Source organism: Alternaria atra (genome assembly GCF_907166805.1).
Source record: "Alternaria atra isolate CS162 genome assembly, contig: 30, whole genome shotgun sequence".
In the NCBI taxonomy this organism is placed as follows: Eukaryota; Fungi; Ascomycota; class Dothideomycetes; order Pleosporales; family Pleosporaceae; genus Alternaria; species Alternaria atra.
In genome coordinates this window covers 51,103-63,612 of record NW_025091329.1, presented here as the reverse complement: position 1 = coordinate 63,612, position 12,510 = coordinate 51,103, and the positions used below count along the sequence as shown (strand labels likewise).

Here is a 12,510-nt window from a genome sequence, read left to right as displayed (position 1 = left end):
TTCACACAAACGAAGAACTCTCTTGTTTACTTACGAAGCTTCTCACATTCCAGAATATGGGGTTTGATATAACGTGCTCTGTAAGCAGATGAAATGGGCAATTAACGACTTGAGCGTGTCTGCTAAGACCCTGCTAAAACTAGTAAGTCAAACAACAAACCCATAACATGTTCTATAGTTGGAGCTTAATCAAAGAGTGGTATGAGATACACAGAAGAGGCTCATTTGAAAGATAACCTTACATAAAAAAGGTCTGCTAAGTAATAAGAGCGGGATATGCAAAGGTATAGTGTATGCGTAACAATTCCGATATTTCCGTTGATTATACCCCGACACTCTACAGCTTCCGATAAAGATGTACTTGCATCCGCATATTCTCCAATTCAATCGGATAGCGCAGTCTCTCGTCCAGCCTATACCACCTACTATCATCTTCTTTGGTCTTCTCCCAGCGGACTATCTCTTCCTTGCCTCGCTCGTTCAGATTGCCGTTGGCTTGCTTCAGCAATGTATGGTCTAATAGCCACTGCATCGGGTACTTCTTCTCAGCGCCGTTCAAAGTGACCGAAGAGTAGCTTCCGGGGCTGTCGACTACGAGGAGAAGCGCGCCGGGTTGGAGGATCGACGTCAGAAGGAGAAGGAATTTCTGGGTCAGAGGCATTGATGTTGAATATAGTTCGTTCAGCGTAAAGAGTAGCGTTACGAGATTTGCATCTGCGAGCTGAGCGGATAACTCTTCGACAGAAGCTTGAAGCACATCTTGCTGTTTGAATTGTATTGAGATGTCTTCCGGGTTGAGCAACGGGACGTTTGCGGCTTTTGCAGCAGCCGATGCGTACTTGTTCAGCGTCGGCGCGGTAGTAAGTTGTTTCGCTAGGTTTTCCACAACCACGCTCCAGTCAGCGACGTCTATCGCGGCGACTTCGATATGTTTTCCCGCAACTTCGCTCCCTTCTTCTTCTGAGCTCATGCTAGACATCAACTTCTGCATGCTGCCCAGAGCCACAATCTCCGCGCCTGCTCCACCACCAAGACATACGACCTTCCGGCTCTTTGACTTGACACCCTCTTTGCTGACTTCTTGATTCTCTTCTACTTCCTCCTCCTCATCCGACCATAGCTCGTCCCTCCACTCCCATATCAAATCCAGATACCCCAACGCGCGACTAGGACTCCATCTAGCCGCATACGCCTCTAGATACTCATTCTTTCCAAAAGCAGTCGTGAAATCGCGATTGTAAAGATGACCCTTGACTTCCTGTAACAGCGGACCGAAGTCCGAACTCAACCTCTCCGCGAAAGAGTTCCGGAAGATGTTCAATAAGAGTTGTTGAAGTTCGATGGGTATGTACGATATCCCAGGCCCTTTTGCTTCGGCGATGGTCGAACGTTTTTCGCTCTTTGGTTTCACAGGTTTCCCTCCTTCTCTTTGCGCCTTGCGCTTTGCATTGAGCTTGGAATTGGGCGCCATTTTTGTTTTCGAATTGCGAACCAAGTGTGATGGGTTATAGAACCAAGTGGGAAAGAGTGGTGAAAGTCTCGTTATCGATAAGCGGTAAGCGAAGACAGTAGTAATTAGCCCCCCGCCGGTTCGGTGATCGGAATGCATTCCGAAACTACAGCCCAACCTCGGGATATATGGCGACGAGCATATGGCTTGACTCCGTTTCCAATTTGATTGACTCATCCCCATTCGTATAAGTAGATACGAGACAAGATTCTGAAGTACAATCAACTCAGCACAAACTCTTTACCAATCCCACCATGCGTCTACCATACGTCCCTGACCCCCCGAATTTCACGTCCGAAGAGGATAAAGCCGTCGAGCAGCGCGTCAGACAACGGCGAGGCGAGAAGGGTCTCATAGCTCTAGACCGAACATTGCTACATGCTCCTCCCATTGCTGATGGATGGTACTAAATCACCTCATCGTATAGCAAAGGGACCTATAACTAACTCTCTACAAAAGGAACTCATTCCTAGGTTCAATCCGCACCAAGACCAGTCTCCCCACCGCCATCCGCGAAACAGCCATATGCCGCGTCGCCGTGCTAAACAAAGCATGGTACGAGTGGGAGTCGCACTCACCAATCCTCGAATCTGCATCGGATGTCTCCAAGGCGCAGGTTGACGCAGTCCTGAAATCCGAACCTCGACAACCGCTTGAGATTCTTGGAGATAAGCTGTCCGCAGTACTAGCGTACACCGACGCCATGACTCTGGACGTCCGTGTCCCTGATGCTGTATTTGATAAATTGAAGCAAGCGCAGTTTAGTGAGAAAGAAATAGTTGAAATTACGGCTACGATAGCGGCGTACAATTGCGTATCTAGGTTTCTAGTTGCGTTAGATGTTGGGGAGAGGAATGCGCAGACAGGGCCGAAGGAAGGGGGTAAGGAGTAGGAAGTATACATTGCACTGGCGTAGATATATATATACCATTAAAAGGATGCTTTATTCCGCACGTTTACTGTTTTCTTGATCCTGTGTACAGCTACCTCCTACTACCCCAACACACGGCTTTCCCTCAACCTACTCCTCTTCTTCCAGGCCTCCTCACACGCGCCTGTTTTGCCTCGCAATCTTCTTCCTTTGTGCCAACATATGCGAGAACAAAATATAACTCCCCGGCACATAGACCGCCAATATAGCCCAGAGCGCCCATCCAAACATCTCATTCCTCTCCTTCGCCAAGGGGATAGCCTGATACACCAACCAGCACTCACTCGAAATACCCAAGGGGTAAAGAACAAGGAACGTGTTGTACCGCAACCAAGTCCACAGCTTCGGTACACCAACGCCAGAGAGAGTGAAGACAAAGTAAGAGTACCGAATCACTTCTGTCACGCTCCACGCAAGCAGCATGGTGCTGTAAGCAGGACTATGACGGGTTGAAAGCGGGAAAGCCTGGGGCGAGGCGATGAGATGAACGAGCAGGAAGCGCGATGCGACTTGCATGAGGGTGGTGAGAAGGGGGGCCCTTACGATACCTAACATCATCCACCAGATTAATAAATGTCTTTTAGTCCAGGGGAGGAGAATGGGTATCGGGGAGAGACGTACCGACTAGACTGTGCAAGACTTCCAGTCCAGCGAGCGTTTGTACGGTTCTTGTGTATCCCTCTAAGCTATCGTATACCTTTCCGCTGGCTAGCCCCCGCTTGGTTGCAGTGAACCAGTCATTACTGCCGAAGAACGCTCCCGCCTTCTGTGCATTGACTACTTCGTTTCCGCCAATTGTGACGGTTTGGTAGAGTACGCCAGCCCACAGTGCTGCAGAGACGGCATTGTAAGCCAGGAGGTATGCGTTCTTCGCTCCGGATTGTTTTGCGGGTCGCTGGTCGTTTGGCGCAGCAGCCTTTGCTGTCTTGGATTTTGCCGACATGTTTCACGCTGGAAGTTTGGCCCTAGGCGGGTGGCTTTTGTGAGGAGTTGGAAAGGAACGGCGATCCTGAAGTTATGACTGGAGTTGAACGGGGTGTTGTATGCCTGAGGCACGAGGATGGATGCAAGCTGGCATTTCTCGCATGGCCTCGGTCTCGCTCGCGTACCTGAGGACCCTGGTTTCCTTGGCGCGGCTGATGCCGGATATACCATGTGAGATGAGATCATCATACATTGATCTTCCTAGCTTTTCAGGGACCGATCAGATTTCAAGAGTATATGTGAGAGCAACACGTGCTGCTCAAGTATGAGGAAGTGGGATAAAACTGGGGTACATGAGTAGGTCATTTCAAAGTTCACGCAGGGCCATGTTACTTGCAAATCTACATCATTCCTTCATCGCGGATCTTGCTTCCTCGTACATCAAGGCAATTGGTACGCAAAAAAACAAAGAACCAGACCGCCCATTGAACGCTAACGAGCTGAGAGTAAATACATGCCAACACCGTGCTATGCAGACGCAACAGAAATGCGAAGAAGATATGGTAATATAGCCCGAAATTGAGAAATGCAAGCAAGGGTATCGTCAAAACACCCAACCATCACTTGGAAAGCCAAGATGTGAGCCCTAGTTAGAGAGAGATATGAAAGGTCCGTGAGAGAAATCCGTCTCTTGCTTCATGACACTACAAGAAGACCTGGATCATGCTCTTCTTGTTCGACACGTTCTTCTCGCAGCCGTCGACCACACATTCCTTGAATGGCTTCGTGTTCGCTGGTCTTTCCTTGCCCTTTGCACTGCGCTTAGCCGATCGATTGGCTGTGCATTCGCCGCAGTAGACCTATCGTTGTCAGTTAGCTGTTTCGTCGTGGTTGTGAGAGTAATGACTTACATGACCACATCCCTTCACAATCCACACCTGCCTCTTCGTCTCGTCCCCTCCCACACACAGCTCCTCCTCGCAATTAGGACATATAAGCGCTCCACCATCCTCCTCCGGACTTCTCGTAAAACCCTCTGGAGCTTTCGGTGGCGCGCTGTAAGTTGGTGGTGGAGGTGGTGCTTCGCGTGCTCGTGGATTAAGTTCGAAACCTATTACGTCAAAGTCCAACACAGGCGCCATGAAAGCGCCCACTCGGACATGCGGTGCACGGCCACGAGACGCGCTACGAGCGGGAGCAATCGGCTCGTTGAATTGATGTGCTGTTCGATTGATCTGGGCATGGAATCGATCGACTTGGGCTCGGAGATGTGTGAAACGTCCATTTAATGTGCCAAAGAGATCCATGACATTGTCCAACTCTTGGTTCCTTTGCCGCCTCCGTTGCTCTGCCTCTGGTAATGCGTTTGCCCGTACAAATTCCACCTCGTCTCCGTCCGAGTTGTTCTCGTTCCCATGTGTCGGCAGAGGAAGGCGTCGGCCCGGTATTGTACGTGAAGAAATGAATTCAATCTCAGGTGAGCTCGGTTCTGGTGCTGGTGCATCAACATTCCACTCTTCGTCTCCATTGTCGAGATCGATGATGATATCCATGCCCCGTGGTAGACGAGGCGCATGTCGGCGACCATGGTGTGACTCTTGCTGTCTGTGTCGATGTTGCTCGCGTGCATTATGACCATCGTGACTTGCACCATATCCCAAATCGTCAGCCGTGAGATCTATCACATCGTCATCCTGGCTCAGGTCGATAGCCATATCCTCCTCCCCTGTCAAGTCAACCGATGCTGCTGCTTCATGGTTCCTCGCCGAGCCAGCTGGCCGCCTGTAGTCGAAGCCGTCGCCTTCGAACCGCCTTGTTGCTGATGACGCCATATTGTCCACTCTCGGCAGGTGTAAGCCTGCGGTATGTGAATGTACGGCGCTAGAGGAGGCGCGTTCTATCGGTGGTCGGGCGTGCGAGCGCAATGCGGACTCGAAGCTGGGTGTTGCTTGGCGCTCGAGATGATAGCGTGTGCGTGGTTCGTATTGCTCGCGCGCGGGGCTTTGTCTATCGTCGTAATGGTCGTCGAAGGAGAGGCCCGTGGGGTGGTAGGTTGGTGGAGCTTCGCGGTCGTCGGCGAAGGGCTCATATCTCCATGCAGGCGAGGCAGAGGCTTCCTCTTCGTCCATTTGAGCATGTGAGCGCTGCGTGACGTCTCTATCAGCGCCTATTCACCCTACCTCCGCTCACTTTCTTGGTACTACCGTCGGCGGCACTCACCTTCTGTTGTCTGTGCGTATACCCAAAAGGCAGTCCTGCTTCTTCCATGCCGGACGTGAGAGACGGTGTGCGGGGTCTGGGGACGAGGGTGGCAGCAGGAAACAGCGGCGCTGAGGTGAGTGTCGTGTCGAAGGAGGGTTGGGCCCGTATGGTGCCGTTGGCGTGCTGAGTTCGGCGAAACTGTGGTGGCGCTGGAACATCCATCTGGGCAACATGACAAACCGTACAACGTCAAATCTTTCAATCACCATTCACCTCACTAGCAACTCGAGACAAGCATCCGTTCACCGACTAATATTCGACAGGCTTCTACTATCTTCTGAAACTTTACCGCGCCCGACGCCGTTGTGTACTGTCCTCCTTACGCATGCGAGATCCATCGTGACGTAGTGTTTTTCAGCATGTGGAAATATGATATTCAGATTGATGGTCTCAAGAAGACGCCCAGGTTTTCCCATAATGCTACATACTAATTTACGCCTATAACCACAATCCGCGGCGCCCTTTATGTATTCTTCAAATACAAGTGCATGGCTCCAATGTCTATGCCTGATACCATGAGATACCCCTGGGGGTAGTTGCTGCGTTTTCTACTTACGCAGGCCGAGCCAAGTGACGGTGTATATTCTCAGATAACCACCTAAGGTGCTGCCAATACAGCCAACCCACCCTCCGTAGTCAGCGCCACAACGTTTTCAGCCTTGCCGCCCCAGGCGACGTCCTTTGCCGACGCTGCCTTTCTGACGAGCTCAGCCCAACTCTTCGTCGCCTTAGTGTACTGCTGCACAGATACACTGCCAGTTCCACCAATCGCCAAAAACTGGCCAGTGTAATCCCAGCTGCAGCTGGTAACCGGGCTGCCAGACTCAAGCGTATGGATTGCTGCCTGCTTCCTGATGTCCCAGATGGCGACACTGGAAGAGTTTTCCTGTACGACAGCGAACCAAGTTCCGTTCTCAGAAAATTTCAGATCAGTAACTGGCGCCGAAGTTGCGAGTTCAGCCATTTGGGTACCAGTCTTGATATCGTAGATGCGGATGTTGCCATCCGAGCTTCCGATGAAGAAGAGCATGCCGTCGACGTGGAAAGAGACGCAGGTAATGTCGGCCTCGACGTAGACTTGCGACACAGTCTTGAAGGTCGTGAGTTCGTGGACTGCGTATCGCTTGTCTGCTCCGGCGGTTGCGAGCATCTTGCCGCTGGGGTGTAGGGACATGGACGTGACAGCTCCGGCGTGTTGTCCTATTTGGGCAACCTCATCGCCGTTAGAAAAGACCTTGACTGTGCCTGCCGATGTTCCGATGAGTGCGCGATCCCCCCACCATGCCGTCGATGTCACTGCGCTGCCTGCGTTAAATGTCTCCAAGACTTTGCCCTGGGTCAACGAGTAGACACCCGCAGTACCATCAGCTCCGCCAAACAATACATTCTGCGCCTCGTTCACGGCAATACCGCTGCTGCCCGGGTATAAGGACTCGGTCGTTTTGGCAAGGTCGTAGTTGGAGATGGCGTCTCCAGAAGTCCAGCCGGCCGGTACGGGTCGCTTTCGTCGCGAGCCGAACAGTCTGTACGTGTTAGCTAAAAGTTTATAGGAAGCCTTGGAGATCTTCAGTGGACCTCCAAAGCTTGGAGGTGACTCACTCTTGTTGTGTCTCGTCGACAAGGGTTACAAGCTGTTCAGGCAGGCCCTGGCCGTCCACCTGCATCGCATCGCCTTGGCCACCTCCACTAACGGTGACGTTTGACAGAGCCTCACGCGCCTCATCCCGCTCTTTTGATATCCGCGCAATAACCCTTGTCGCAGCATCATTCTGGTACAAAGCAGTACTGAGCTCCTGCCTTGTTTGCGCCAGGTGCTGCTTGAGCGTATGCGTCTCTAAAACCAGCGCATCCCACTCGTTCTGGAAGGCGCTAAGCATTGCCGGTATCGAGGTGAAGTTGGGCGCGCGCGGAGTGACGACATTGGGTGATTTGAGCTCGATGAGGTCTTCTGTCGCGAGGTCTTCACCCGTGACGGGGTCGGTGTGGTGTTCTGAAATGTGTGCTTCGATGAGGCGCTTTTCGAAGACATTGCCTGATTTGCGCGAGGCAACAGGTTCGCGGGGAGCTTCGCCAGAGATTGCGCAGAGCATGGTTGGGTATTAGTGGTGTTGGATGTTGATGCTGTCGCGTTCGTTAACTTTTCGGTCTTGGAGTGAGAAGCGCGCTAGTGGTTTGGACCGTGCACCTCCGCGTACAAGATGCTCGAGAACGAGACGCTCTACGAAGAAGCTCATCTTACCGATTACTGGAAACGTACCCTATAGGTACACATTGCTACTCTTCTACCGAAATACTGACACAGGCCAACACGTATACCATTAGGGTGAAAATTCGGTGATGCAGCAATGGGAGTACCATGTCAGATCATACGATGTTCCTACCCGCCATGTTCACTATGTGCCAGATGTCTCTGGCTGGCGAGAATACTCCCTGAGGATGACACCGAGCATGAACCTTAAAGCCGGTGCTCGTTGTCAAACTGCCGCCAAGCATTGGAGTACAGTCGCCGTTGAACAATGATCCTGAAGGAAATGAGCTGCTTCACGGTATGGGCTACATGCTTCGTGAAAACCTTTCGTCTAGATTCAGCCACTCACGGGATTTCACCAAATTCTAGTCAATGTATTGACTTCGCTCAGCCGTCGTCTTGGCAAGCTGGAGCTGGAGGGCTCATCGGCACCAGATGTCGGACCGGCATCTTTCACTTCCGACTTTCAACGAATCAACGCCAACGCGCTTGCATCGCGCTTCACATCCTCGGAAACAAACTTGATCATCTACCCCAGACTCTTCCGCCTCTCACGTTTTATAGCGCAGCCGAGCTCCAAAGTGGAAGGTCTCCGGGCAATCAAGCACCCATAGCGTGATTCTGCGGAACCAATGCCCCCGCCATGTTCCTTCTTTGGCTTGCGCATCGTTGCCAAGCCATGCAGGACCGACCTCCATGATGACGGTACTGCGGGGGAGCGCGTCTTGGGTGCATATCCGCCTACTCTAGCTATGTAAACGGTAAGTCTGAACCGAGATCACGATGCATGCTTTGTTGTTGTAGCGTATTGGACTAGCAGACACGGGCTGCATAGGCTCAAGTATAAGAAGGACATTGCTTCCTCCGAAAGATCAGCATCCAACTTAGGTCCTGGCTTTCTCAACACCATCAGGCACCATGATCACCAAGGGACTTCTCGCTCTTGGGGCGGCGGTACCTGCACTTGCGGGTTCCCTTGTCCAAAGGCAAAGCTCATCGCTTGAGGGATGCCCCGGATATACAGCGAGCAATCTTCAAGATGATGGCTCCAGGGTTACCGCAGACCTTAGCCTTGCAGGCACCGCTTGCAATGTCTACGGCGACGACTTGACTGACCTCAAACTGGAAGTCGAATATCAGACTGGTATGTTCTTTGGGCTTAGCTAATCATCAGCTTCATGCTGACAATCTCCATAGCCGACCGGCTTCACGTCAAGATCTTCGATGCTGCTGAACAGGTCTTCCAAATCCAAGAGTCCGTCTGGCCGCGTCCTTCCGATGCTGAAGGTGTCGATCCAGAAAACTCTGCCTTGGCATTCACCTGGACAGACAGCCCTTTCTCGTTTGCCATTACGCGTAGGGAGACCAACGAAACCCTCTTCGACACATCGGCTGCATCTCTTGTCTTCGAGACGCAGTACCTTCGTCTCAGGACTGCTCTGCCTCCTTCTCCCAACCTGTATGGTCTTGGAGAATCGACTGATCCGTTCCATCTGAACACCACCAACTACACTCGCACTGTGAGTATCATTATTGGAACGGCTTGAAACCATGCTAATTGTACCAGCTTTGGAACCGCGACGCCTACGGCACCCCAGAAGGCTCCAACCTTTACGGAGCTCACCCCATCTACTTTGATCACCGCGGTGAGAATGGTACTCACGGTGTATTCTTGGCCAGCTCCGAGGGAATGGACATCAAGATTGACGACTCCGAGGGCCAGTACCTGGAGTACAACACTCTTGGTGGTGTTCTTGACTTTTACTTCCTTGCCGGTCCTGGACCGAAAGAAGTTGCAACCCAGTACTCTGCTCTCTCTGGTCTTCCCGCCATGATGCCATACTGGGGCTTTGGCTCTCACCAATGTAAATACGGTTACCGTGATGTCTGGCAAGTTGCTGAGGTAGTTGCTAACTACTCTGCGGCTGATATTCCTCTTGAGGTGAGTTGTGCAGTCCCCGGCAGTTTCCTTTCTCCATCGCTAACTTTAGGCAGACCATGTGGACGGATATTGACTACATGGAGCTCCGCCGTCTATTCACTCTGGATCCGGAGCGATACCCGCTCGATCTTGTTCGCCAGCTCGTTGATTATATTCATGCCCACCAACAGCATTACATCATGATGGTCAACTCCGCTGTTTGGAGCGGTGACTACGATGGCTACAACGATGGAGCTGCGCTTGATGTATTCCAGAAGCGCGAGAACGGCTCTTTCTTCGAGGGTGCTGTTTGGCCAGGTCCAACCGTCTTCCCTGACTGGTTCCACCCCAACACCCAGCAGTACTGGGATGAGAAGTTCGCGTCGTTTTTCGATCCCGCAACAGGTGTTGATATCGATGGCTTGTGGAACGACATGAACGAGCCTGCTAACTTCTGCCCGTACCCTTGCGCCGACCCTGTAGCCTACTCGGAGGAGTCCAAGAACCCGCCTGAGCCTCCGCCAGTCCGCACCTCTGCTGACGGTCGTCAAATTCCTGGCTTCCCGGCAGGTTTCCAGCCCCAATCCAACTCTAGCGCGCTGAGATCCCGTCAATCAAGTTCCCACCTCAGCAAGCGCTCCAGCTTCAAGCGTCAAGCTTCTAACAACACCGCAGACCTTGCTGCGCATCCCGGTCTTCCTGGACGTGATCTGATCAACCCGGAGTACCAGATCGCGAACGCTGCTGGGTCGATCAGCAATAAGACACTCGATACCGATATCCAGAATTATGACGGAACGTATCACTATGATACTCATAACTTCTGGGGTTCGATGATGTCAATCGCTTCGCACAAGAGTATGCTTGCGCGCCGCCCTGAGCGCCGTCCATTGATCATTACCCGCTCCACTGTAAGTCTTCACCACCTCATCATGAGGCTTTGCAGCTAACGACATATCTAGTTCGTCGGTCTCGGTACGTACCTAGGAAAGTGGCTCGGTGATAACGTCTCAGAATGGGCGCAATATCGCTTCTCCATCGCCGGCATCTTGAACTTCAACTCCATCTACCAGATACCCATGGTCGGACCCGATATTTGCGGTTTCGCAGGTAACACCACCGAGACTCTCTGCGCGCGTTGGACAACACTTGGTGCTTTCTACCCCTTCATGAGGAACCACGCTGGAGACACATCGATTGACCAAGAATACTACCGCTGGCCATTGACCACGGCGGCGGCCAAGAATGCTATTGCAGTACGCTACAGACTGCTTGACTATTTCTACACTGCCTTCCACCGCCAGACCACCACCGGAGTACCTAGTCTGAACCCATTGTGGTTCCACTACCCCTCCGACTCCAACACCTTCGCCATCGAGCACCAATTCTTCTACGGCGACGCCATCCTCGTTTCGCCCGTGCTGGAAGAAAACTCTACATCCGTGTCCATCTACCTGCCCAACGAAGTCTTCTACGACTACTGGACCGGCGAGCGCATCCAAGGAAACGGATCCATGATCAACCTCACGGACGTCGGTTTCGATACGATCCCTCTGCATATCCGCGGTGGATCTATTCTGCCTCTCCGCGCCGAATCCGCAAACACGACGACAGAGCTACGCAAGAAGGACTTCGTCTTGTGGATTGCACCGAATGCTACCAACCAGGCTACTGGCTCCTTGTACCTCGACGATGGCGATAGCATCGAGCAGCCGTCCACGTCGATGATCACTTTCTCGTACGACAACGGCGTGTTCAGTATGAGCGGAGACTTTGGATACGAGACTGATGTTGTTGTTCAGAACATTACTGTTCTGGGCAGTGAACAGAGCGTTCAGGGCCCTGTTGCGCTGAATGGAAGCTTTGAGCATAACTTTGGTGCTGGAGCGGGAATGCCCGAGTACCAGGGTAAGGCGCAGAGGAAGGGTTTGGGTGTTGGTGCCGCGTGGGGTGCTGGTATGGGTTTGGCAAGTGTCTTGTTGAACTTGTAGATGTAGCCGTCGATGTGTAGTGGTAGTGAGTAGTAGACATGAAGCGATCAGCGCTTCCAATGTCAACGCAAATGGAGTCGTGAAGAAGACATCAAGCGACCTAGCGCGACCACCATTTTCGCAAACAAGCTCGTGAAGAAGACAAGCCCGCCAGCAGGCTCTGCCACAAGCGCACTCTCTCACAACGTCTCTCTCACTGGACTCCGTCCCACATTCTTCCTTTTCTCCATATTCAATATCATCTGTTCCGGGCTCTTCCACCCCCTCTGCAAAAGCTTCATCAACCTCCCACATCCCAACTGACCCCGCAGGACCAAGATCCGTTAATCACCTTATTCTCTCCTCCATCCCAAAGCTGCACCTGCTTTCCTCCTCCTCTATATCCTTTTCTTTCTTACTAAAGCCTTCTTCGGCTGAAGACGCTTCCTACACAGTTTCTTCTCGCTTGCGACAGCATGCTTCTTCGTTGAAGCCTGTTTGATGAGGATACCAGTTCCGACAACGATTGCTCTTGGCGTTAGTGATGGAAAGGGTTCCTACGGAAAGGATTTGGCAATGGTACGGCTTCGCGTACGCATTACTGGTGGGCCGTTGGTCAGACAGTTTGAGTTGTGCCTAGCGCGACGCACGCGGGCCACTGCGCAGATGCACAGTCTAGTGCAGTGTTCCATTGTAGATGTGAAAGTAGATCAGCTGCCTATATGTGTTGGAGGATCTGTGCAG

The 12,510-nt window shown here is 52.2% G+C and overlaps 6 protein-coding genes across 6 annotated transcripts; 2 read left to right on the top strand and 4 right to left on the bottom strand.

Moving 5' to 3' along the window:
• Window positions 1-337: 337 nt before the first annotated feature.
• ALTATR162_LOCUS9411 (uncharacterized protein) lies at window positions 338-1,471 on the bottom strand (the record flags this gene model as incomplete). Its single annotated transcript, XM_043317044.1, has 1 exon — window positions 338-1,471. The coding sequence occupies one exon, from the start codon at window positions 1,469-1,471 to the stop codon at window positions 338-340; it is 1,134 nt and encodes a 377-aa protein (XP_043172979.1).
• A 293-nt stretch (window positions 1,472-1,764) lies between these two features.
• ALTATR162_LOCUS9410 (uncharacterized protein) lies at window positions 1,765-2,402 on the top strand (the record flags this gene model as incomplete). Its single annotated transcript, XM_043317043.1, has 2 exons — window positions 1,765-1,913; window positions 1,970-2,402. The coding sequence occupies 2 exons, from the start codon at window positions 1,765-1,767 to the stop codon at window positions 2,400-2,402; spliced, it is 582 nt and encodes a 193-aa protein (XP_043172978.1).
• A 619-nt stretch (window positions 2,403-3,021) lies between these two features.
• Window positions 3,022-3,384, bottom strand: ALTATR162_LOCUS9409 (uncharacterized protein; the record flags this gene model as incomplete). Its single annotated transcript, XM_043317042.1, has 1 exon — window positions 3,022-3,384. The coding sequence occupies one exon, from the start codon at window positions 3,382-3,384 to the stop codon at window positions 3,022-3,024; it is 363 nt and encodes a 120-aa protein (XP_043172977.1).
• A 685-nt stretch (window positions 3,385-4,069) lies between these two features.
• Window positions 4,070-5,789, bottom strand: ALTATR162_LOCUS9408 (uncharacterized protein; the record flags this gene model as incomplete). The annotated part of the gene is made up of 3 exons (XM_043317041.1): window positions 4,070-4,225; window positions 4,277-5,509; window positions 5,556-5,789. The coding sequence occupies 3 exons, from the start codon at window positions 5,787-5,789 to the stop codon at window positions 4,070-4,072; spliced, it is 1,623 nt and encodes a 540-aa protein (XP_043172976.1).
• A 436-nt stretch (window positions 5,790-6,225) lies between these two features.
• On the bottom strand, window positions 6,226-7,717 carry ALTATR162_LOCUS9407 (uncharacterized protein; the record flags this gene model as incomplete). Its single annotated transcript, XM_043317040.1, has 2 exons — window positions 6,226-7,150; window positions 7,227-7,717. The coding sequence occupies 2 exons, from the start codon at window positions 7,715-7,717 to the stop codon at window positions 6,226-6,228; spliced, it is 1,416 nt and encodes a 471-aa protein (XP_043172975.1).
• Window positions 7,718-8,793: 1,076 nt separating this feature from the next.
• On the top strand, window positions 8,794-11,787 carry ALTATR162_LOCUS9406 (uncharacterized protein; the record flags this gene model as incomplete). The annotated part of the gene is made up of 5 exons (XM_043317039.1): window positions 8,794-9,019; window positions 9,073-9,395; window positions 9,443-9,817; window positions 9,871-10,707; window positions 10,759-11,787. 5 exons carry the CDS (start codon window positions 8,794-8,796, stop codon window positions 11,785-11,787), a joined length of 2,790 nt encoding a protein of 929 aa, XP_043172974.1.
• Window positions 11,788-12,510: the final 723 nt, after the last annotated feature.